This window comes from Oncorhynchus kisutch, linkage group LG9, assembly GCF_002021735.2.
Source record: "Oncorhynchus kisutch isolate 150728-3 linkage group LG9, Okis_V2, whole genome shotgun sequence".
NCBI lineage: Eukaryota > Metazoa > Chordata > Actinopteri > Salmoniformes > Salmonidae > Oncorhynchus > Oncorhynchus kisutch.
The window spans coordinates 20990989-21017453 of record NC_034182.2 but is presented as its reverse complement, the minus strand read 5'-3'; the positions used below and the strand labels follow the sequence as shown (position 1 = coordinate 21017453).

The window sequence follows — 26465 nt, the reverse complement described above, 5'->3', positions numbered from 1 at the left end:
GTGCAAATCACGTTCTCTTTATTGTTGATCATTTTTTTGGTTATAATATCCAGACAACTCTTTTTATAATAATAAAACATGTGTTATAGGCAGGGATGTTCACTTTTTTTGGCAGACAAGTGTAGAGCAAGTTTAGATGGTTTGGATGGAAATCATTAATACATAACACCACGTGTAAAAATGTCATACTTTAATAATAGCAATAGCTTTTCTAAAACATACAAAAAAGAAAAGAAATTCCTCTTAGATACAGATAAGTACAGGTTTATTATAATAGTCAACAGCCGTGCTTTTCCACTCAATATGTCGTGTTTTAAACCATGAGAACAATGAACGAACGGTTAATAGTAAAAGTGCACTTAGCCAAAAGGGAGATAATAGTTTCCATTATATACCGTTGGTTGGGTGGTATCCACCCTCCTCTGTTGCATGACTAAGTGAAAATTTGACTTAAATGGAAGTTAGGAATTACCCCAGACAATGAGTGAGTTGTAGTGTGAAATTACTGTTAGCCAGCGTGCACTAGCTAACCAGCCATGACTGTTTGTTTACATGGGAGGCTGTTGAACAGTGAGTTCGACTTTCACGATGACAACACTTCCTGGTGCAACAACCAACACACAGCTACATACACAGCCACCTAGCTACACCAACAACACCACTACTAGATATGTGCAATCTGATATCACCTTACATCCGGAGGCCTCCATTTCTTTTGTTAAACGGGAAAAACAAGGACTAAGTCTAAATCAACCATATACAGTAACACACCACCTTGCCAATTCTAAAAATAAAAAATAAACGATGTCTGCCTCCCAAATGACACCCTATTCCCTATATAGTGCACTACTTTTGACCAGAGCTCTATGGGATTCCCTATGAGCCCAGGTCAAAAGTAGTGCACTGTATAGGGATTAGGGTGCAATTTGGGACACACGGCCAAAAACAGAATTTGCCGCAATGCTACTACTGGTTTTAAATGCTTCTCCGTTGAATCGATGTACACCCAGTATAGTGACAATGCTATGAGGGTTTTGAGGAAGACACTGGACAGTGCTGGTGAAATGGACACAGTAACACACACACACACGTGCATGTGTGCACACACACAGCAGTTGGGGGGATTATTAGGGATCTGCTTTGAGTTCAATCACAGTTGCCGATGTAACGTACAGTCTCAACTTCTTAACTGGACTCAGTGTTACATAGAGAACATTGCATAAGCGGTTTACACAAAATCAACATAGTGACAAAGTCAAAACAACAAAGAGTGGGGAGGAGGGAAGTGTGGCAGGGGCGGAGCAACGTAATTAAGCAACATAAATATATCACCAGTGTTTCTTCCTCTAACCCCTACAAATCGCATTTCAAACTGAAAAAAAACCCTGCATCCCTTAATAATCATGACCATCGTCGTCATCATCTTCATCTTCATCATAATAACACAACACACAAAACAGAATGCGGTCGGTCTACTCGTCATCCTCCTCCTCCTCCTCATCCTCCTCCTCGTCTTCCTCGTCTTCATCATCATCATCGTCATCCATATTACTCTTCGTCATGGGTTTAGGGGCCATCACCATGCTCGGAGCACCCACCTTCCCCTTACCGGACTTATAGTCAGCCACGTCCTGGAGAGAGAAAGATAGAGAGAGAGAGTAGGGAGACAGACAAATGTGTTATTATCACTATCATATTATATTACTATCTTGCTATCTGAATGAAGTTTACAAGCGATATATGGATACATCTCTAAGGTGGCTTCCTCCCCTTATCTCTTTTTGGGATGAACCCATAGAAAGGTATAGCATCTTGGTTCTGTCGGTGTGTGGTTTGTTTGCTTAGTATTGTATTCTGGGTAGACCCCAAGGAAGAGCAGCTTATCCTAAATGAAAGAGGATCTGAATATAAAAAAAGCACTAATTCAATAACTAATACACAGGTGTTCTTCTACCTTCTGATACTTGTCTTTGAGTTTGTTGGCCTTGATCAGGTAGGGCTGTTTCGTAGCATCAGTAAGGTTGTTCCACTGCTCGCCTAGTTTCTTGGCCACGTCCCCTATCCCCAGGCTGGGATGCTGGGCCTTGATCTTGGGCCGGTGGTCCGCGCAGAAGATGAAGAAACCAGATCTAGGGAAAAAGGTACATTTTTTTTTTTAAAGGTACAATATTCATTTATTTTCTTTTGTCATTTTGGGTGATGTGACGTCTTATGTGATTATTGATATAAACACGAGCTAAGTAGTGTGTTGCGTGTCTGCCTGTCCCCCCGTCTGTCCGTCCAGTCATATACAGTGCCTTCAGAAAGTATTCACACCCCTTCACTTTTTCCACATTTTGTTGTGTTACAGCCTGAATATAACATTGATTAAATTGAGATGTTGTGTCACAGGCCTACACACAATACCCCATAATGTAGAACTTGAAGAAATTCATAAACAATGAAGAGCTGAAATGTCTTGAGTCAATAAGTATTCAACCCTTTTGTTATGGCAAGCCTAAATATGTTCAGGAGTAAAAATGTGTTTAAAATGCCACTGGCCTACACACAATAACCCATCATGTCAAAGTGGAATAATACAAAAAAAATGGCTTAACAAGTCACATAATAAGTTGCATGGACTCACTCTTTGTGCAATAACAGTGTTTAACATGATTTTGGAATGACTACCACATATCTGTACCCCACACATACAATTATCTGTAAGGTCCCTTAGTTGAGCAGTAAATTTAAACCACAAAAAACAGGGAGATTTTCTAATGCCTCGCAAAGAAGGGCACCTATTGGTAGATGGATAAAAAATAAAATATCCTTTTGAGCATGGTGAAGTTGGGTTGTGCCGTGGCGGAGATCTTTGTGGGCTATACTCAGCCTTGTCTCAGGATGGTAAGTTGGTGGTTGAAGATATCCCTCTAGTGGTGTGGGGGCTGTGCTTTGGTAAAGTGGGTGGGGTTATATCCTTCCTGTTTGGCCCTGTCCGGGGGTGTCCTCGGATAGGGCCACAGTGTCTCCTGACCCCTCCTGTCTCAGCCTCCAGTATTTATGCTGCAGTAGTTTATGTGTCGGGGGGCTAGGGTCAGTTTGTTATATCTGGAGTACTTCTCCTGTCCTATTCGGTGCCCTGTGTGAATTTAAGTGTGCTCTCTCTAATTCCCTCTTTCTTTCTCTCTCTCGGAGGACCTGAGCCCTAGGACCATGCCTCAGGACTACCTGACATGATGACTCCTTGCTGTCCCCAGTCCACCTGGCCGTGCTGCTGCTCCAGTTTCAACTGTTCTGCCTTATTATTATTGGACCATGCTGGTCATTTATGAACATTTGAACATCTTGGCCATGTTCTGTTATAATCTCCACCCGGCACAGCCAGAAGAGGAGTGGCCACCCCACATAGCCTGGTTCCTCTCTAGGTTTCTTCCTAGGTTTTGGCCTTTCTAGGGAGTTTTTCCTAGCCACCGTGCTTCTACACCTGCATTGCTTGCTGTTTGGGGTTTTAGGCTGGGTTTCTGTACAGCACTTTGAGATATCAGCTGATGTACGAAGGGCTATATAAATAAATATGATTTTATTTGAAGTTGAATATCCCTTTGAGCATGGTGAAGTTATTAATTCAACTTGGCTTGAAAATGGCTGTCTAGCAATGATCAACAACCAACTTGACAGAGCTCAAAGAATTTTTTAAAGAATAATGTGCAAATATTATACAATCCTGGTGTGGAAGACTCTTAGGAACTTACCCAGAAATCACTGCCAAAGGTGATTCTAACATGTATTGACTCAGGGGTGTAAATACTTATGTAAATGAGATAATTCTGTATTTAATTTGCAATACATTTTCAAATATTTCTAAAAACATTTCTTTACTTTGTCATTATGGGTATTGTGTGTAGATGGTTGTAACAGGCTGTAACACAACAACACTTGGAATAGGTCAAGGGGTATTAATACTGTGTGTGTGTGTGTGTGTGTGTGTGTGTGTGTGTGTGTGTGTGTGTGTGTGTGTGTGTGTGTGTGTGTGTGTGTGTGTGTGTGTGTGTGTGTGTGTGTGTGTGTGTGGTACATACGGGGGCCTCTTTGGTGCATTGGGGTCCTTCTTCCTTCCCTTCTTGCCGCCAGGGGCAAAGTGCATCATCTCATTGTCATAGCGCACCTTATCCTGCTTCGCCATGTCCTCAAACTTCCCCTTCTCTTTGCCAGACATAGTCTGCAAAAAAATCATAACATTTATACCACTTTAAAACATTCCCACCAGTAGACGGACACACGGGTTGTGCTCATTAAGCACCAAACAAAAAAAAGGTGTTGTAAGTGAGCGTTTCATAGTATTATACAGGACAAATAGGCTGACAAATAGACTTAACCCTGTACCCTTGAGGGACTACCTGGACGTGTCCTTCAATATAAGACATCAGTATTTTTGTGTTTTCTGTTGCAATGTTTTGGGGAAATATAATTGCTGACATAATTTACATTGCATGCTAAGTCAGCATGACATCATTGAGTACATGTGTGGTCTTGTTGCGCCACCTAAAGTGGGGAATATGTAACTGCTCATTCGTTACCAAATAACTTGCCATTCTTGACTTGTACAGTACCAACCAGCTTGTAGTCTACCAGCTGGTTTGTCAAACGTGTCCTTTATGGGAACAATAGATTTGGAAACAAAATAATTATTGAATTTCATTTAGCTCCGTCCCAATAACCAAACATGTGCAGTGCACTACGTAGTATTAAGAGAAGTAAACTCGAAAAATCGACTATCTCATCTTGTCATCATCATGTCTATACAGTGACTTGTGAGCTGTGAAAATAATTCCCTCTTGAAGAAAATTCAAAATCATTGTTCATCAATTACCAATTAAACAATCAATAAATCAACCAATCATCTGTCTACCCATTAATGAATCAATGAATCAACCATCCACCAACAATCAATCCCATCCACCAACAATCAATCGCATTCTCGGAAGAACAATAAAGATCTATTCTATTATATTCTATTCTCACCTTCCATCGCCCGGAGCACTTCTTGGAAAACTCAGCAAAGTTGACAGGTATCTCGGGACTCTTCTTCTTGTGCTCCTCCCGGCAGGTCTGAACGAAGTAGGCGTAGGCAGACATCTTGCCTTTGGGCTTCCCAGGGGTGCCTTTAGCCATCCTGGTCACTGGGCGGGGCCTAGCGGCGTTGTGTAACTTGTTTATTGGTTAATTGGTCAGGTGGATGATTGGGTCAGTATCTGGAGAGGGGAGAGTGGAGAGAAGATGGATATCGGTTCATTCAATGCTGTGGTTCGATTTTTGCTGGGGAAGTAAACAAAATATATATATTTTTTATCAGGTGATGAAACTGACAAAGAATACTGAACAAAAATATAAATGCAACATGTCACAATTTAGTTACATTTCATATAAGGAAATCAGTCAATTGAAATAAATAAATTAGGCCCTAATCTATGGATTTCCCTAATCTATGGACTTTGAATACAGATATGCATCTGTTGGTCACAGATACCTAAAAAAAAGGTAGGGGCATTGATCAGAAAACCAGTCAGTATCTGGTGTGACCACCATTTGCCTCATGCAACGCGACACATTTCCTTCGCATACAGTTGATCAGGCTGTTGATTGTTGCCTGTGAAATGTTGTCCCACTCCTCTTCAATGGCTGTGCGAAGTTGCTGGACATTGGCGGGAACTGGAACACGCTGTCATACACATCGATCCAGAGCATCCCAAATATGCTCAATAGGTGACATTTCTGGTGAGTATGCAGGCTGGGACATTTTCAGCTTCCAGAAATTGTGTACAGATCCTTGCGACATGTGGCAGTGCATTATCATGCTGAAACATGAGGTGAAGGCAGCAGAGGAATGGCACGACAATGGGTTCCAGGATCTAGTCACGGTATCTCTGTGCATTCGAATTGCCACCAGTTGGATGTACTGCCAAATTCTCTAAAACGGCATTGGACGCAGCTTATGGTAGAGAAATGTACATGACATTTTCTGGAAACAGCTCTGGTGAAGGTCCCTGCAGTCAGTATGCAAGTTGCACACTCACTCAAAACTTGAGACATCTGTGGCATAGTGTTGGTGACAAAACGGCACATTTTAGAGTGGCCTCTTATTGTCCCCCGCACAAGGTGCACCTATGTAATTAGTTGTGCTGTTTAATCAGTTCTTGATATGCCACACCTGTCAGGTGGATGGATTATCTTGGCAAAGGAGAAATGCTCACTACATCTTGCATTTATATTTTTGTTCAGTGTACATTGGCCATGGCATTTTCATTTTTTATGATTATTCAATCAAGGTTTGATAACATTTGTTAAAGTCTCTATATTGGTTTGTAAAAATGTATAGACTAATTTAGACATAATTTGATTACGCAACATCTATTATATTCATTTAACATCATTAGCCACCAAGTGAAGGTCGACTTCATAGTATGGTGGAACCATAGAATAAGAATGAGTTATAAAATCTGAATGAGTTCCAATTAGAATTAGAATTGGTTGAAATTAATTAGCATTCTGTGGGTGTGACACTGAAGAAGAAATTGCTCAAGGAGTCTTGAAATTAAGGAAAATGTGGAATTAAGGAAATTATATGTATTTTGAAAAATGTATCTAGGAGTCTGTGTGCTGTTCTGATGTCTGTTTTTGATTTGTTATTATGTTGTACAATGTACTATGTAATTACAATGTAATACGATTGCATTATTTAAAGTGTTTTCTTTTAATTCCTCAAAAATACTTAAAATGATTTAACTACTAACTATTTGAGAAATATGATATCATTGTTAGGAATGTGAATTCATACTCTGATATAAATTCAATATTGAAAAAAAAAAACGATTTCGAATCTAAAAAGGATTTTTGAATTTTTACAAAATACCTTACATTAAATCTCAATCTAATAAGGATGCCCCGCCATATTCTCCTCTCGCCACCGCCCACCTCCTTGTCATTAGCCATTTTCAGGCTTTTAATTTCATATTTTTCAGCTCCCCTAAACTTTACTTCACTGCATCCAACGCAACGCGAACTCAACTCTCTTCATACAAGCTATAGTATAGCGAGCGCTCCGACTCTGGTTACAATGTTGCGATAGAATGAGAAGCTTCAACTACACGGACCGAGAAAAAACAAAGGTCATCAACGCGAATTATTCATCTTCCATTTTGTGAAATGCGTTCTCATGAGAGAAACTCCTGTTTATTTTCCACCTTCTTGCATATCTCGATCTTACTTTGCCCAAAAATGTATGACTTTTTCTGGTTTTAATTCGCCGCTCCGTTCGGTTGCTTTCAGTCCCAGTCATAGCGCCTTGTATTGGGTAGTACTAGCTGCTATACAGGCGAAGAGCTTGCTGTTCTTCGCTGGAGCTCCCATTGAATAAAATGGCTTCTGTAGGTCTAGCGAGAGGAAGGCTTATGGGCTTGACTATGTAACAAAGCGATACACACCACCTCCGGTTCCAAGGGCTATAACGATTAAATTTGACCGTTAATTAAAAACAAAACAACGTAGTCAGATAAAATAAAGACGGTTCTTTTTATTCATGTTAAAACAGTAAAACTGGCAATGCGTATTTCGTGACATTTCACTGTTTTCCGAAGTTATACCCCTGACGGTCGCTTGGTGCATTGCTATCCGTTAACAAAGACAGTGCGCCAGCCATTTCTTATGTGAGTCATCCTGGTGCAAGCGAGAAGTTGCGAAAATGAATAAAAAGGGGGGAAATAAAAATCCTTTACGGCAGAAAGTTAGAGATAAACATTTCGAATGGAAAACGATAAAGAGCGGTATTTTTCGTCCGTAGGAAATTGTTTTTTTCAAAAAATAATCGCCGTCCCTTCTCCGTGTTAGAACTGCCTCTCTTCAATGGTTTAAATCGCCAGCCATTTTACTACATGGTGAGAGCGATCATTTGACTAAGCAAGATACAAATCTCCAAAACTAATTTTCGACGATGACATTCACATTTTCTTTACATGGTTGAATAGAGATAATAAAGTTGGGCGGAAAACGAACATTTCCTCTGAAAATGTACGAGTATTTATGTAGATGACATCGAAATTGGTTCGCAATAGAAGGACAGTGTTATTCGTAGACAGGCTATAGCCAGCCATATTCAGTGTCACACAGCAAAGATGCGTGTGAGGAATACAAGCCTCAGAAAATGTACAGTTTAATAACTTTTGGTTACTTTAAAAATCTGGAAAAAACACAGAGTCAACGAAACAACAGTGACATGTTCATTTTCGTTATGGTAAATGACCCTGTAAACGATAATAAAATAGATCAAGAACATTCTCGGGAAGATTTCTGTCAATAACACAACACATCACACATTATAGGGAGGAAAATTATCAAACACTATTTGCCTGCAAGATGAATAACATCTAAACACATGTAAACTATAATTGCACTAAAATACCACATAAACACTTAAAAATAACACAATCTTACTTCAAATGATTAAAATGACAATCTAATTTAACACAAAACAATATTCTTAAGGTATTCCAATGGAAAAGTAAAAAAAATCAAATAAATGTTAATGTCATGTTATTATTGCGTTATGAATAACATAACAGTGGAACGTACCTGTATTGTTAACGATCAGTCAGTCTGGATTCTGGAATCCTACAGTCTCGCCTTTCCCCTATCTTCTCTATCCCCATGTAGACTACACAGCCTCGCGCTAGCTCAATACGAGAACGGCCTGATTGGCTAGCGGCCGGGTCGATTCAAAATAGCCTCCCAAACTGCTGATTGGACTTGTCTTCACACGCGCTCCGGATTTCTCGTTCGTTATTGGTCGTCACGGAGGCCTGGTCACACCCACCCCTTTGAAAAAGAGCCGCTGAGAAAAGTTTTAGACTAGTATAGAAATAAGTTCACAGGGTGAGGATGGTAGGCAGTGTGTGCTGTTAGTGCGTATGGGTACAGGCTGCATGCTGAGGGCTCGAGCCCTGAGGTTCAATGGGAGATATTTTTAGATGTTGGGAGACAGCGTTCTTTCTCAGGTGATGGGTTCAAATAGGACAGTAGGCTACAGATACAGATCTGAACACACCTGTAAAGTCATTGGATTGACAAAGGATGGATATACATAATACGATAATGAATTAATTTTACTACAGTTTTGTATTTTACCTCATATGTAGTGATAAAATGTATAGTTTATTGGAGTTAGGCCTATAGATAATTAAGCAATAAGGCCCGAGGAGGTGTGGTATTGTGGCCAATATACCACAGCTAAGGGCTGTTCTTATGCACTACGCAATGAGGAGTGCCTGAACACAGCCCTTAGCCGTGGTATATTGTCCATATATCACAAACCAACAAGGTGCCTTATTGCTATTATCAACTGGTTACCAACGTAATTAGAGTAGTAAAAATAAATTATTTGTCATACCCGTGGTATACGGTCTGATATACCATGGCTGTCAGCCAATCAGCATTCAGGGCTCGAACCACCAAGTTTATCATATTTAATGAATCACTGTAGGATAATTACCATGTTGTAATCATTTAATAAAATGTAGTTAGATGGTGCCTATATTTCTCAATAATTTGAGATTGAGACCTGAAGATTTCTCTTATTACTTATAGTGGAATCTATAGAATAGATTATGTGGAATGGTCTCTTCAGGAAAATGCTTGAATACATGTTTTAGCTCCGACTAAACTATGCCTTTAAAGGGGGGTCCTCCAGATCTACTCCTTGTGGGCCACACCATTTTGAGTGAACTGTCCCTTTAAAGCAAATGCGCATATTTCAGTGTTTGTTGATTTTCGCCATTTCCTTTTAATCATAGATATATTTTTACCATGGCAACCAGGTGTTTAGACTCTTAAACCAATCAATAATATTGATCAATGAAGTGCTGGTGAAGGAAGATATATGAAAATCAGCAGGACTGCATGCAACCCTCATGGGCTAGAGTTGTGCATTGTTGTTTTAAAGCAGGGGAGGCCAATGGTTCTCTTTGGGAGCTGTACCCAGTTGTGCTGTAGTAGGGAGAAGCTACCCTACTGCCTCCAGCTACACCTACCCTAAGGTGTGCTATTGTGTGTTATAGTAGGGCTGGACCAAAAGACTGCATACACACTGCACAAGAGACCCAAACAGTATCTGATCCCCAAGGTGAAGGAATGGCACACATCCAACTCCACAATTAAATATATGTAATTTGGTCTCCGTTCCATTTCCAAAAACTTGCATGATTTGTCATAGATCACTTGCTCCTTTCTCTATGCTTTTGACCCAAGGTGACAGTAGAGCAACAGAAACAGCCTCTGGTATCTGAGAAAAGGGCTATAAAGCTATAATTCAATAGGAATTGATTATGGGCTATAGGTGGAGCCATCACTACATTGCTGCACAGCTGTAATTACACTTCTACATCATGCAGCAGCTGTAGTCTGTAGCTGTAGAGTAATTACACTTCTACATCATGCAGCAGCGGTAGTCTGTAGTTGTAGAGTAATTACACTTCTACATCATGCAGCAGCTGTAGTCTGTAGCTGTAGAGTAATTACACTTCTACATCCTGCAGCAGCGGTAGTCTGTAGCTGTTAAGTAATTACACTTCTACATCCTGCAGCAGCGGTAGTCTGTAGTTGTAGAGTAATTACACTTCTACATCATGCAGCAGCTGTAGTCTGTAGCTGTTAAGTAATTACACTTCTACATCCTGCAGCAGCGGTAGTCTGTAGTTGTAGAGTAATTACACTTCTACATCATGCAGCAGCTGTAGTCTGTAGCTGTTAAGTAATTACACTTCTACATCCTGCAGCAGCGGTAGTCTGTAGTTGTAGAGTAATTACACTTCTACATCATGCAGCAGCTGTAGTCTGTAGTTGTAGAGTAATTACACTTCTACATCATGCAGCAGCGGTAGTCTGTAGTTGTAGAGTAATTACACTTCTACATCCTGCAGCAGCGGTAGTCTGTAGCTGTTAAGTAATTACACTTCTACATCCTGCAGCAGCGGTAGTCTGTAGCTGTAGAGTAATTACACTTCTACATCCTGCAGCAGCTGTAGTCTGTAGCTGTTAAGTAATTACACTTCTACATCCTGCAGCAGCGGTAGTCTGTAGCTGTAGAGTAATTACACTTCTACATCATGCAGCAGCTGTAGTCTGTAGCTGTAGAGTAATTAAACCTTTTACTGCAGTAGGTTAAATCAGGGTCACACAGTGTTTCTTGGTAGTCTTAAACATGTCTACTTTGAGACAAAAGTACACACCTCACACACATGGCGATGGGCTTAAAAAAAAGACGACACCTGGAGCTATCTCACCTGGAGATAGAGTTGAAATGTGTTACATTTGTAGTTTGTATCCCAAAATTAAATGTTTTATACATCACAGAAGACTGAACTACAACAAAATCGCTTGACATAGAAACACCAGATTTTCAGCGTTATTTAAAAAGTTGATTAATTATTAAAAATATGAATCAAATCAAATGTATTTATATATCCCTTCTTACATCAACTGATATCTCAAAGTGCTGTACAGAAACCCAGTCTAAAATAACATTCCACCCATGAGGCCACTAGGTCATTTGACTGCCGGAAAGGGCTACTTTTCTACAGCATTCAGCAGCTGTAGTCTGTAGGGTATTTCAACTTCTACATCATTCAGCAGCTGTAGTCTGTAGGGTAATTCAACTTCTACATCATTCAGCAGCTGTAGTCTGTAGGGTAATTCAACTTCTACATCATTCAGCAGCTGTAGTCTGTAGGGTAATTCAACTTCTACAAACTGCAGCAGTGTAGTCTGTAGAGTAAATCAACTTCTACATCCTGCAGCAGTGTAGTCTGTAGAGTAATGCAACTTCTACATCCTGCAGCAGCTGTAGTCTGTAGAGTTAATTAAACTTCTACATCCTGCAGCAGTGTAATCTGTAGGGTAATTCAAATTCTACATTATTCAGCAGCTGTAGTCTGTAGGGTAATTCAACTTCTACATCATTCAGCAGCTGTAGTCTGTAGGGTAATTCAACTTCTACATCATTCAGCAGCTGTAGTCTGTAGGGTAAATCAACTTCCACATCATTCAGCAACTGTAGTCTGTAGGGTAATTCAACTTCTACATCATTCAGCAGTGTAGTCTGTAGGGTAATTCAACTTCTACATCATTCAGCAGTGTAGTCTGTAGGGTAATTCAACTTCCACATCATTCAGCAACTGTAGTCTGTAGGGTAATTCAACTTCGACATCGTGCAGCTGCTGTAGTCGGTAGGGTAATTCGACTTCTACATCATTCAGCAGTGTAGTCTGTAGGGTAATTCATCTTCGACATCGTACAGCAGTGTAGTCTGTAGGGTAAATCAACTTCTACATCCTACAGCAGCTGTAGTCTGTAGGGTAATTCAACTTCTACATCCTACAACAGCTGTAGTCTGTAGGGTAATTCAACTTCTACATCCTGCAGCAGTGTAGTCTGTAGAGTAAATCAACTTCTACATCCTGCAGCAGCTGTAGTCTGTAGGGTAATTCAACTTCTACATCCTACAGTAGCTGTAGTCTGTAGGGTAATTCAACTTCTACATCCTACAACAGCTGTAGTCTGTAGAGTATTTCAACTTCTACATCATTCAGCAGCTGAAGTCTGTAGGGTAATTCAAGTTCTACATCCTACAGCAGTGTAGTCTGTAGGGTAATCCAACTTCTACATCTTGCAGCAGTGTAGTCTGTAGGGTTATTCAACTTCTACATAATTCAGCAGCTGTAGTCTGTAGGGTAATTCAACGTATACACCCTGCAGCAGCTGTAGTCTGTAGGGTAACTCAACTACTACATCATTCAGCAGCTGTAGTCTGTAGGGTAATTCAACTGCTACATCATTCAGCAGCTGTAGTCTGCAGAGTAAATCAACTTCTACATCCTGCAGCAGTGTAGTCTGTAGAGTATTTCAACTTCTACATCATTCAGCAGCTGTGGTCTGTAGGGTAATTTAACTTCTACATCCTGAGGCAGTGTAGTCTGTAGAGTATTTCAATTTCTGCATCCTAGAGCAGCTGTAGTCTGAAGTGTAAAACAACTTCTACATCCTGCAGCAGCTGTACACTGTAGGGTAATTCAACTTCTACATCATTCAGCAGCTGTAGTCTGTAGGGTAATTCAACTTCTACATCCTGCAGCAGCTGTAGTCTGTAGGGTAAATCAACTTCTACAGCATAAAGCAGCTGTAGTCTGTAGAGTATTCCAACTTGTACATCATTCAGCAGCTGTGGTCTGTAGGGTAATTCAACTTCTAAATCCTACACCAGCTGTAGTCTGTAGGGTAATTCAACTTCTAAATCCTACAGCAGCTGTAGTCTGTAGGGTAATTCAACTTCTACATCCTACAGCAGCTATAGTTTGTAAGGTAATTCAACTTCTACATCCTACAGCAGCTGTAGTCTGTAGAGTAATTCAACTTCTACATCATTCAGCAGCTGTAGTCTGTAGGGTAATTCAACTTCTACATCCTGCAGCAATGTAGTCTGTAGGGTAATTCAACTTCTAAATCCTACACCAGCTGTAGTCTGTAGGGTAATTCAACTTCTAAATCCTACAGCAGCTGTAGTCTGTAGGGTAATTCAACTTCTACATCCTACAGCAGCTATAGTTTGTAAGGTAATTCAACTTCTACATCCTACAGCAGCTGTAGTCTGTAGAGTAATTCTACTTCTACATCATTCAGCAGCTGTAGTCTGTAGGGTAATTCAACTTCTACATCCTGCAGCAGTGTAGTCTGTAGGGTAATTCAACTTCTAAATCCTACAGCAGCTGTAGTCTGTAGGGTAAATCAACTTCTACATCCTACAGCAGCTATAGTCTGTAGGGTAATTCAACTTCTACATCCTACAGCAGCTGTAGTCTGTAGAGTAATTCAACTTCTACATCATTCAGCAGCCGTAGTCTGTAGGGTAATTAAACTTCTACATCCTGCAGCAGCTGTAGTCTGTAGGGTAATTCAACTTCTACATCCTGCAGCAGTGTAGTCTGTAGAGTAAATCAACTTCTACATCCTGCAGCAGTGTAGTCTGTAGGGTAATTCAACTTCTAAATCCTACAGCAGCTGTAGTCTGTAGGGTAATTCAACTTCTACATCCTACAGCAGCTATAGTCTGTAGGGTAATTCAACTTCTACATCCTACAGCAGCTGTAGTCTGTAGGGTAAATCAACTTCTACATCCTACAGCAGCTGTAGTCTGTAGAGTAATTCAACTTCTACATCATTCAGCAGCCGTAGTCTGTAGGGTAATTCAACTTCTACATCCTGCAGCAGCTGTAGTCTGTAGGGTAATTCAACTTCTACATCATTCAGCAGTGTAGTCTGTAGAGTATTTCAACTTCTACATCATTCAGCAGCTGTGGTCTGTAGGGTAATTTAACTTCTACATCCTGCAGCAGCTGTAGTCTGTAGGGTAATTAATCTTCTACATCATTCAGCAGCTGTAGTCTGTAGAGCAATTCAACTTCTACATCCTGCAGCAGCTGTAGTCTGTAGGGTAATTCAACTTCTACATCCTGCAGCAGTGTAGTCTGTAGAGTAAATCAACTTCTACATCATTCAGCAGCTGTAGTCTGTAGGGTAAATCAACTTCTACATCATTCAGCAGCTGTAGTCTGTAGAGTAAATCAACTTCTACATCCTGCAGCAGTGTAGTCTGTAGGGTAATTCAACTTCTAAATCCTACAGCAGCTGTAGTCTGTAGGGTAATTCAACTTCTACATCCTACAGCAGCTATAGTCTGTAGGGTAATTCAACTTCTACATCCTACAGCAGCTGTAGTCTGTAGGGTAATTAATCTTCTACATCATTCAGCAGCTGTAGTCTGTAGAGTAATTCAACTTCTACAACCTGTAGAAGCTGTAGTCTGTAGGGTAAATCAACTTCTAAATCTGACAGGATCTGTAGTCTATAGGGTATTTCAATGTCTACATCCTGCAGCATTGTAGTCTGTAGGGTAAATCAACTTCTACATCATTCAGCAGTGTAGTCTGTAGGGTAATTCAACTTCTACATCATTCAGCAGCTGTAGTCTGTAGGGTAATTCAACTTCTACATCATTCAGCAGCTGTAGTCTGCAGAGTAAATCAACTTCTACATCCTGCAGCAGTGTAGTCTGTAGAGTATTTCAACTTCTACAACCTGTAGCTGCTGTAGTCTGTAGGGTAATTCAACTTCTACATCATTCAGCAGCTGTAGTCTGTAGGGTAATTCAATTTCTACATCCTAGAGCAGCTGTAGTCTATAGGGTATTTCAATATCTACATCCTGCAAAATTGTAGTCTGTAGGGTAATTCAACTTCTACATCCTACAGCAGCTGTAGTCTGTAGGGTAAATCAACTTCTACATCCTACAGCAGCTGTAGTCTGTAGAGTAATTCAACTTCTACATCATTCAGCAGCCGTAGTCTGTAGGGTAATTCAACTTCTACATCCTGCAGCAGCTGTAGTCTGTAGGGTAATTCAACTTCTACATCATTCAGCAGTGTAGTCTGTAGAGTATTTCAACTTCTACATCATTCAGCAGCTGTGGTCTGTAGGGTAATTTAACTTCTACATCCTGCAGCAGCTGTAGTCTGTAGGGTAATTAATCTTCTACATCATTCAGCAGCTGTAGTCTGTAGAGCAATTCAACTTCTACATCCTGCAGCAGCTGTAGTCTGTAGGGTAATTCAACTTCTACATCCTGCAGCAGTGTAGTCTGTAGAGTAAATCAACTTCTACATCATTCAGCAGCTGTAGTATGTAGGGTAAATCAACTTCTACATCATTCAGCAGCTGTAGTCTGTAGAGCAATTCAACTTCTACAACCTGTAGCTGCTGTAGTCTGTAGGGTAATTCAACTTCTACATCATTCAGCAGCTGTAGTCTGTAGGGTAATTCAATTTCTACATCCTAGAGCAGCTGTAGTCTATAGGGTATTTCAATATCTACATCCTGCAAAATTGTAGTCTGTAGGGTAATTCAACTTCTACATCCTACAGCAGCTGTAGTCTGTAGGGTAAATCAACTTCTACATCCTACAGCAGCTGTAGTCTGTAGAGTAATTCAACTTCTACATCATTCAGCAGCCGTAGTCTGTAGGGTAATTCAACTTCTACATCCTGCAGCAGCTGTAGTCTGTAGGGTAATTCAACTTCTACATCATTCAGCAGTGTAGTCTGTAGAGTATTTCAACTTCTACATCATTCAGCAGCTGTGGTCTGTAGGGTAATTTAACTTCTACATCCTGCAGCAGCTGTAGTCTGTAGGGTAATTAATCTTCTACATCATTCAGCAGCTGTAGTCTGTAGAGCAATTCAACTTCTACATCCTGCAGCAGCTGTAGTCTGTAGGGTAATTCAACTTCTACATCCTGCAGCAGTGTAGTCTGTAGAGTAAATCAACTTCTACATCATTCAGCAGCTGTAGTCTGTAGGGTAAATCAACTTCTACATCATTCAGCAGCTGTAGTCTGTAGAGTAAATCAACTTCTACATCCTGCAGCAGTGTAGTCTGTAGGGTAATTCAACTTCTAAATCCTACAGCAGCTGTAGTCTGTAGGGTAATTCAACTTCTACATCCTACAGCAGCTATAGTCTGTAGGGTAATTCAACTTCTACATCCTACAGCAGCTGTAGTCTGTAGGGTAATTAATCTTCTACATCATTCAGCAGCTGTAGTCTGTAGAGTAATTCAACTTCTACAACCTGTAGAAGCTGTAGTCTGTAGGGTAAATCAACTTCTAAATCCGACAGGATCTGTAGTCTATAGGGTATTTCAATGTCTACATCCTGCAGCATTGTAGTCTGTAGGGTAAATCAACTTCTACATCATTCAGCAGTGTAGTCTGTAGGGTAATTCAACTTCTACATCATTCAGCAGCTGGAGTCTGTAGGGTAATTCAACTTCTACATCATTCAGCAGCTGTAGTCTGCAGAGTAAATCAACTTCTACATCCTGCAGCAGTGTAGTCTGTAGAGTATTTCAACTTCTACAACCTGTAGCTGCTGTAGTCTGTAGGGTAATTCAACTTCTACATCATTCAGCAGCTGTAGTCTGTAGGGTAATTCAATTTCTACATCCTAGAGCAGCTGTAGTCTATAGGGTATTTCAATATCTACATCCTGCAAAATTGTAGTCTGTAGGGTAATTCAACTTCTACATCCTACAGCAGCTGTAGTCTGTAGGGTAAATCAACTTCTACATCCTACAGCAGCTGTAGTCTGTAGAGTAATTCAACTTTTACATCATTCAGCAGCCGTAGTCTGTAGGGTAATTCAACTTCTACATCCTGCAGCAGCTGTAGTCTGTAGGGTAATTCAACTTCTACATCATTCAGCAGTGTAGTCTGTAGAGTATTTCAACTTCTACATCATTCAGCAGCTGTGGTCTGTAGGGTAATTTAACTTCTACATCCTGCAGCAGCTGTAGTCTGTAGGGTAATTAATCTTCTACATCATTCAGCAGCTGTAGTCTGTAGAGCAATTCAACTTCTACATCCTGCAGCAGCTGTAGTCTGTAGGGTAATTCAACTTCTACATCCTGCAGCAGTGTAGTCTGTAGAGTAAATCAACTTCTACATCATTCAGCAGCTGTAGTATGTAGGGTAAATCAACTTCTACATCATTCAGCAGCTGTAGTCTGTAGAGCAATTCAACTTCTACAACCTGTAGCTGCTGTAGTCTGTAGGGTAATTCAACTTCTACATCATTCAGCAGCTGTAGTCTGTAGGGTAATTCAATTTCTACATCCTAGAGCAGCTGTAGTCTATAGGGTATTTCAATATCTACATCCTGCAAAATTGTAGTCTGTAGGGTAATTCAACTTCTACATCCTACAGCAGCTGTAGTCTGTAGGGTAAATCAACTTCTACATCCTACAGCAGCTGTAGTCTGTAGAGTAATTCAACTTCTACATCATTCAGCAGCCGTAGTCTGTAGGGTAATTCAACTTCTACATCCTGCAGCAGCTGTAGTCTGTAGGGTAATTCAACTTCTACATCATTCAGCAGTGTAGTCTGTAGAGTATTTCAACTTCTACATCATTCAGCAGCTGTGGTCTGTAGGGTAATTCAACTTCTACATCCTGCAGCAGCTGTAGTCTGTAGGGTAATTCAACTTCTACATCCTGCAGCAGTGTAGTCTGTAGGGTAATTCAACTTCTAAATCCTACAGCAGCTGTAGTCTGTAGGGTAATTCAACTTCTACATCCTACAGCAGCTATAGTCTGTAGGGTAATTCAACTTCTACATCCTACAGCAGCTGTAGTCTGTAGGGTAATTCATCTTCTACATCATTCAGCAGCTGTAGTCTGTAGAGTAATTCAACTTCTACAACCTGTAGAAGCTGTAGTCTGTAGGGTAAATCAACTTCTAAATCCGACAGCATCTGTAGTCTATAGGGTATTTCAATGTCTACATCCTGCAGAATTGTAGTCTGTAGGGTAAATCAACTTCTACATCATTCAGCAGTGTAGTCTGTAGGGTAATTCAACTTCTACATCATTCAGCAGTGTAGTCTGTAGAGTATTTCAACTTCTACATCATTCAGCAGCTGTGGTCTGTAGGGTAATTTAACTTCTACATCCTGCAGCAGCTGTAGTCTGTAGGGTAATTAATCTTCTACATCATTCAGCAGCTGTAGTCTGTAGAGCAATTCAACTTCTACATCCTGCAGCATCTGTAGTCTGTAGGGTAATTCAACTTCTACATCCTGCAGCAGTGTAGTCTGTAGAGTAAATCAACTTCTACATCCTGCAGCAGTGTAGTCTGTAGGGTAATTCAACTTCTAAATCCTACAGCAGCTGTAGTCTGTAGGGTAATTCAACTTCTACATCCTACAGCAGCTATAGTCTGTAGGGTAATTCAACTTCTACATCCTACAGCAGCTGTAGTCTGTAGGGTAATTCATCTTCCACATCATTCAGCAGCTGTAGTCTGTAGAGTAATTCAACTTCTACAACCTGTAGAAGCTGTAGTCTGTAGGGTAAATCAACTTCTAAATCCGACAGCATCTGTAGTCTATAGGGTATTTCAATGTCTACATCCTGCAGAATTGTAGTCTGTAGGGTAAATCAACTTCTACATCATTCAGCAGTGTAGTCTGTAGGGTAATTCAACTTCTACATCATTCAGCAGCTGTAGTCTGTAGGGTAATTCAACTTCTACATCATTCAGCAGCTGTAGTCTGCAGAGTAAATCAACTTCTACATCCTGCAGCAGTGTAGTCTGTAGAGTATTTCAACTTCTACAACCTGTAGCTGCTGTAGTCTGTAGGGTAATTCAACTTCTACATCATTCAGCAGCTGTAGTCTGTAGGGTAATTCAATTTCTACATCCTAGAGCAGCTGTAGTCTATAGGGTATTTCAATATCTACATCCTGCAAAATTGTAGTCTGTAGGGTAATTCAACTTCTACATCCTACAGCAGCTGTAGTCTGTAGGGTAAATCAACTTCTACATCCTACAGCAGCTGTAGTCTGTAGAGTAATTCAACTTCTACATCATTCAGCAGCCGTAGTCTGTAGGGTAATTCAACTTCTACATCCTGCAGCAGCTGTAGTCTGTAGGGTAATTCAACTTCTACATCATTCAGCAGTGTAGTCTGTAGAGTATTTCAACTTCTACATCATTCAGCAGTGTGGTCTGTAGGGTAATTTAACTTCTTCATCCTGCAGCAGCTGTAGTCTGTAGGGTAATTAATCTTCTACATCATTCAGCAGCTGTAGTCTGTAGAGCAATTCAACTTCTACATCCTGCAGCAGCTGTAGTCTGTAGGGTAATTCAACTTCTACATCCTGCAGCAGTGTAGTCTGTAGAGTAAATCAACTTCTACATCATTCAGCAGCTGTAGTCTGTAGGGTAATTCAACTTCTACATCATTCAGCAGCTGTAGTCTGCAGAGTAAATCAACTTCTACATCCTGCAGCAGTGTAGTCTGTAGAGTAATTCAACTTCTACATCATTCAGCAGCTGTAGTCTGCAGAGTAAATCAACTTCTACATCCTGCAGCAGCTGTAGTCTGCAGGGTAATTAATCTTCTACATCATTCAGCAGCTGTAGTCTGTAGAGCAATTCAACTTCTACAACCTGTAGCTGCTGTAGTCTGTAGGGTAATTCAACTTCTACATCATTCAGCAGCTGTAGTCTGTAGGGTAATTCAATTTCTACATCCTAGAGCAGCTGTAGTCTATAGGGTATTTCAATATCTACATCCTGCAAAATTGTAGTCTGTAGGGTAATTCAACTTCTACATCCTACAGCAGCTGTAGTCTGTAGGGTAAATCAACTTCTACATCCTACAGCAGCTGTAGTCTGTAGAGTAATTCAACTTCTACATCATTCAGCAGCCGTAGTCTGTAGGGTAATTTAACTTCTACATACTGCAGCAGCTGTAGTCTGTAGGGTAATTAATCTTCTACATCATTCAGCAGCTCTAGTCTGTAGAGTAATTCAACTTCTACATCATTCAGCAGCCGTAGTCTGTAGGGTAATTTAACTTCTACATCCTGCAGCAGCTGTAGTCTGTAGGGTAATTAATCTTCTACATCATTCAGCAGCTGTAGTCTGTAGAGCAATTCAACTTCTACATCCTGCAGCAGCTGTAGTCTGTAGGGTAATTCAACTTCTACATCCTGCAGCAGTGTAGTCTGTAGAGTAAATCAACTTCTACATCCTGCAGCAGTGTAGTCTGTAGGGTAATTCAACTTCTAAATCCTACAGCAGCTGTAGTCTGTAGGGTAATTTAACTTCTACATCCTACAGCAGCTTTAGTCTGTATGGTAATTCAACTTCTACATCCTACAGCAGCTGTAGTCTGTAGGGTAATTAATCTTCTACATCATTCAGCAGCTGTAGTCTGTAGAGTAATTCAACTTCTACAACCTGTAGAAGCTGTAGTCTGTAGGGTAAATCAACTTCTAAATCCGACAGCATCTGTAGTCTATAGGGTATTTCAATGTCTACATCCTGCAGCATTGTAGTCTGTAGGGTAATTCAACTTCTACATCCTGCAGCAGTGTAGTCTGTAGAGTATTTCAACTTCTACATCATTCAGCAGCTGTGGTCTTTAGGATAATTTAACTTCTACATCCTGCAGCAGTGTAGTCTGTAGTGTATTTCAATTTCTGCATCCTAGAGCAGCTGTAGTCTGAAATGTAAAACAACTTCTACATCCTGCAGCAGCTGTACACTGTAGGGTAATTCAACTTCTACATCATTCAGCAGCTGTAGTCTGTAGGGTAATTCAACTTCTACATCCTGCAGCAGTGTAGTCTGTAGAGTAAATCAACTTCTACATCCTGCAGCAGCTGTAGTCTGTAGGGTAATACAACTTCTACATCCTACAGTAGCTGTAGTCTGTAGGGTAAATCAACTTCTACATCCTACAACAGCTGTAGTCTGTAGAGTAAATCAACTTCTACATCATTCAGCAGCTGTAGTCTGTAGGGTAATTCAACTTCTACAAACTACAGCAGCTGTAGTCTGTAGAGTAATTCAACTTCTACATCCTGCAGCAGTGTAGTCTGTAGAGTAATTCAACTTCTACATCATTCAGCAGTGTAGTCTGTAGGGTAATTCAACTTCTACATCATTCAGCAGTGTAGTCTGTAGGGTAATTCAACTTCCACATCATTCAGCAGCTGTAGTCTGTAGAGTAATTCAACTTCGACATCGTGCAGCTGCTGTAGTCGGTAGGGTAAATCAACTTCTACATCCTACAGCAGCTGTAGTCTGTAGGGTAATTCAACTTCTACATCCTACAACAGCTGTAGTCTGTAAGAGTAATTCAACTCCTACATCATTCAGCAGCTGTAGTCTGTAGAGTAAATCAACTTCTACATCCTGCAGCAGCTGTAGTCTGTAGGGTAATTCAACTTCTACATCCTGCAGCAGTGTAGTCTGTAGAGTAAATCACCTACTACATCCTGCAGCAGCTGTAGTCTGTAGGGTAATTCAACTTCTACATCCTACAGTAGCTGTAGTCTGTAGGGTAATTCAACTTCTACATCCTACAACAGCTGTAGTCTGTAGAGTATTTCAACTTCTACATCATTCAGCAGCTGAAGTCTGTAGGGTAATTCAAGTTCTACATCCTACAGCAGTGTAGTCTGTAGGGTAATCCAACTTCTACATCTTGCAGCAATGTAGTCTGTAGGGTTATTCAACTTCTACATAATTCTGCAGCTGTAGTCTGTAGGGTAATTCAACTTATACACCCTGCAGCAGCTGTAGTCTGTAGGGTAACTCAACTACTACATCATTCAGCAGCTGTAGTCTGTAGGGTAACTCAACTACTACATCATTCAGCAGCTGTAGTCTGCAGAGTAAAACAACTTCTACATCCTGCAGCAGTGTAGTCTGTAGAGTATTTCAACTTCTACATCATTCAGCAGCTGTAGTCTGTAGGGTAATTCAACTTCTACATCCTACAGCAGCTATAGTTTGTAAGGTAATTCAACTTCTACATCCTACAGCAGCTGTAGTCTGTAGAGTAATTCAACTTCTACATCATTCAGCAGCTGTAGTCTGTAGGGTAAATCAACTTCTACATCCTGCAGCAGTGTAGTCTGTAGGGTAATTCAACTTCTAAATCCTACAGCAGCTGTAGTCTGTAGGGTAATTCAACTTCTACATCCCACAGCAGCTATAGTCTGTAGGGTAATTCAACTTCTACATCCTACAGCAGCTATAGTCTGTAGGGTAATTCAACTTCTACATCCTACAGCAGCTGTAGTCTGTAGGGTAAATCAACTTCTAAATCCGACAGCATCTGTAGTCTATAGGGTATTTCAATGTCTACATCCTGCAGCATTGTAGTCTGTAGGGTAATTCAACTTCTACATCATTCAGCAGTGTAGTCTGTAGAGTATTTCAACTTCTACATCATTCAGCAGCTGTGGTCTGTAGGGTAATTTAACTTCTACATCCTGCAGCAGATGTAGTCTGTAGGGTAATTAATCTTCTACATCATTCAGCAGCTGTAGTCTGTAGAGCAATTCAACTTCTACATCCTGCAGCATCTGTAGTCTGTAGGGTAATTCAACTTCTACATCCTGCAGCAGTGTAGTCTGTAGAGTAAATCAACTTCTACATCATTCAGCAGCTGTAGTCTGTAGGGTAATTCAACTTCTACATCATTCAGCAGCTGTAGTCTGCAGAGTAAATCAACTTCTACATCCTGCAGCAGTGTAGTCTGTAGAGTAATTCAACTTCTACATCATTCAGCAGCTGTAGTCTGCAGAGTAAATCAACTTCTACATCCTGCAGCAGCTGTAGTCTGCAGGGTAATTAATCTTCTACATCATTCAGCAGCTGTAGTCTGTAGAGCAATTCAACTTCTACAACCTGTAGCTGCTGTAGTCTGTAGGGTAATTCAACTTCTACATCATTCAGCAGCTGTAGTCTGTAGGATAATTCAATTTCTACATCCTAGAGCAGCTGTAGTCTATAGGGTATTTCAATATCTACATCCTGCAAAATTGTAGTCTGTAGGGTAATTCAACTTCTACATCCTATAGCAGCTGTAGTCTGTAGGGTAAATCAACTTCTACATCCTACAGCAGCTGTAGTCTGTAGGGTAATTCAACTTCTACATCCTACAACAGCTGTAGTCTGTAAGAGTAATTCAACTCCTACATCATTCAGCAGCTGTAGTCTGTAGAGTAATTCAAGTTCTACATCCTACAGCAGTGTAGTCTGTAGGGTAATCCAACTTCTACATCCTGCAGCAGCTGTAGTCTGTAAGGTAATTCAACTTCTACATCATTCAGCAGTGTAGTCTGTAGAGTATTTCAACTTCTACATCATTCAGCAGCTGTGGTCTGTAGGGTAATTTAACTTCTACATCCTGCAGCAGCTGTAGTCTGTAGGGTAATTAATCTTCTACATCATTCAGCAGCTGTAGTCTGTAGAGCAATTCAACTTCTACATCCTGCAGCAGCTGTAGTCTGTAGGGTAATTCAACTTCTACATCCTGCAGCAGTGTAGTCTGTAGAGTAAATCAACTTCTACATCCTGCAGCAGTGTAGTCTGTAGGGTAATTCAACTTCTAAATCCTACAGCAGCTGTAGTCTGTAGGGTAATTCAACTTCTACATCCTACAGCAGCTATAGTCTGTAGGGTAATTCAACTTCTACATCCTACAGCAGCTGTAGTCTGTAGGGTAATTAATCTTCTACATCATTCAGCAGCTGTAGTCTGTAGAGTAATTCAACTTCTACAACCTGTAGAAGCTGTAGTCTGTAGGGTAAATCAACTTCTAAATCCGACAGCATCTGTAGTCTATAGGGTATTTCAATGTCTACATCCTGCAGCATTGTAGTCTGTAGGGCAATTCAACTTCTACATCATTCAGCAGTGTAGTCTGTAGGGTAATTCAACTTCTACATCATTCAGCAGCTGTAGTCTGTAGGGTAATTCAACTTCTACATCATTCAGCAGCTGTAGTCTGCAGAGTAAATCAACTTCTACATCCTGCAGCAGTGTAGTCTGTAGAGTATTTCAACTTCTACATCATTCAGCAGCTGTGGTCTTTAGGATAATTTAACTTCTACATCCTGCAGCAGTGTAGTCTGTAGAGTATTTCAATTTCTGCATCCTAGAGCAGCTGTAGTCTGAAATGTAAAACAACTTCTACATCCTGCAGCAGCTGTACACTGTAGGGTAATTCAACTTCTACATCATTCAGCAGCTGTAGTCTGTAGGGTAATTCAACTTCTACATCCTGCAGCAGTGTAGTCTGTAGAGTAATTCAACTTCTACATCATTCAGCAGTGTAGTCTGTAGGGTAATTCAACTTCTACATCATTCAGCAGTGTAGTCTGTAGGGTAATTCAACTTCCACATCATTCAGCAGCTGTAGTCTGTAGGGTAATTCAACTTCGACATCGTGCAGCTGCTGTAGTCGGTAGGGTAAATCAACTTCTACATCCTACAGCAGCTGTAGTCTGTAGGGTAATTCAACTTCTACATCCTACAGCAGCTGTAGTCTGTAGGGTAATTCAACTTCTACATCCTACAACAGCTGTAGTCTGTAAGAGTAATTCAACTCCTACATCATTCAGCAGCTGTAGTCTGTAGAGTAATTCAAGTTCTACATCCTACAGCAGTGTAGTCTGTAGGGTAATCCAACTTCTACATCCTGCAGCAGCTGTAGTCTGTAGGGTAATTCAACTTCTACATCATTCAGCAGTGTAGTCTGTAGAGTATTTCAACTTCTACATCATTCAGCAGCTGTGGTCTGTAGGGTAATTTAACTTCTACATCCTGCAGCAGCTGTAGTCTGTAGGGTAATTAATCTTCTACATCATTCAGCAGCTGTAGTCTGTAGAGCAATTCAACTTCTACATCCTGCAGCAGCTGTAGTCTGTAGGGTAATTCAACTTCTACATCCTGCAGCAGTGTAGTCTGTAGAGTAAATCAACTTCTACATCCTGCAGCAGTGTAGTCTGTAGGGTAATTCAACTTCTAAATCCTACAGCAGCTGTAGTCTGTAGGGTAATTCAACTTCTACATCCTACAGCAGCTATAGTCTGTAGGGTAATTCAACTTCTACATCCTACAGCAGCTGTAGTCTGTAGGGTAATTAATCTTCTACATCATTCAGCAGCTGTAGTCTGTAGAGTAATTCAACTTCTACAACCTGTAGAAGCTGTAGTCTGTAGGGTAAATCAACTTCTAAATCCGACAGCATCTGTAGTCTATAGGGTATTTCAATGTCTACATCCTGCAGCATTGTAGTCTGTAGGGTAATTCAACTTCTACATCATTCAGCAGTGTAGTCTGTAGGGTAATTCAACTTCTACATCATTCAGCAGCTGTAGTCTGTAGGGTAATTCAACTTCTACATCATTCAGCAGCTGTAGTCTGCAGAGTAAATCAACTTCTACATCCTGCAGCAGTGTAGTCTGTAGAGTATTTCAACTTCTACATCATTCAGCAGCTGTGGTCTTTAGGATAATTTAACTTCTACATCCTGCAGCAGTGTAGTCTGTAGAGTATTTCAATTTCTGCATCCTAGAGCAGCTGTAGTCTGAAATGTAAAACAACTTCTACATCCTGCAGCAGCTGTACACTGTAGAGTAATTCAACTTCTACATCATTCAGCAGTGTAGTCTGTAGGGTAATTCAACTTCTACATCATTCAGCAGTGTAGTCTGTAGGGTAATTCAACTTCCACATCATTCAGCAGCTGTAGTCTGTAGGGTAATTCAACTTCGACATCGTGCAGCTGCTGTAGTCGGTAGGGTAAATCAACTTCTACATCCTACAGCAGCTGTAGTCTGTAGGGTAATTCAACTTCTACATCCTACAGCAGCTGTAGTCTGTAGGGTAATTCAACTTCTACATCCTACAACAGCTGTAGTCTGTAAGAGTAATTCAACTCCTACATCATTCAGCAGCTGTAGTCTGTAGAGTAATTCAAGTTCTACATCCTACAGCAGTGTAGTCTGTAGGGTAATCCAAC

At 40.6% G+C, this 26465-nt stretch overlaps 1 protein-coding gene across 1 annotated transcript; it reads right to left on the bottom strand.

Annotated features, from left to right (window-relative positions):
* Nucleotide 1: 1 nt before the first annotated feature.
* Nucleotides 2–8732, bottom strand: hmgb3a (high mobility group box 3a). Its single transcript, XM_020491287.2, has 5 exons — nucleotides 8608–8732; nucleotides 5005–5234; nucleotides 4062–4201; nucleotides 1955–2129; nucleotides 2–1631 (listed from the first exon to the last, which is right to left on the bottom strand). Exons 2-5 carry the CDS (start codon nucleotides 5152–5154, stop codon nucleotides 1473–1475), a joined length of 624 nt encoding a protein of 207 aa, XP_020346876.2. The 5' UTR covers nucleotides 5155–5234; nucleotides 8608–8732; the 3' UTR covers nucleotides 2–1472.
* Nucleotides 8733–26465: the final 17733 nt, after the last annotated feature.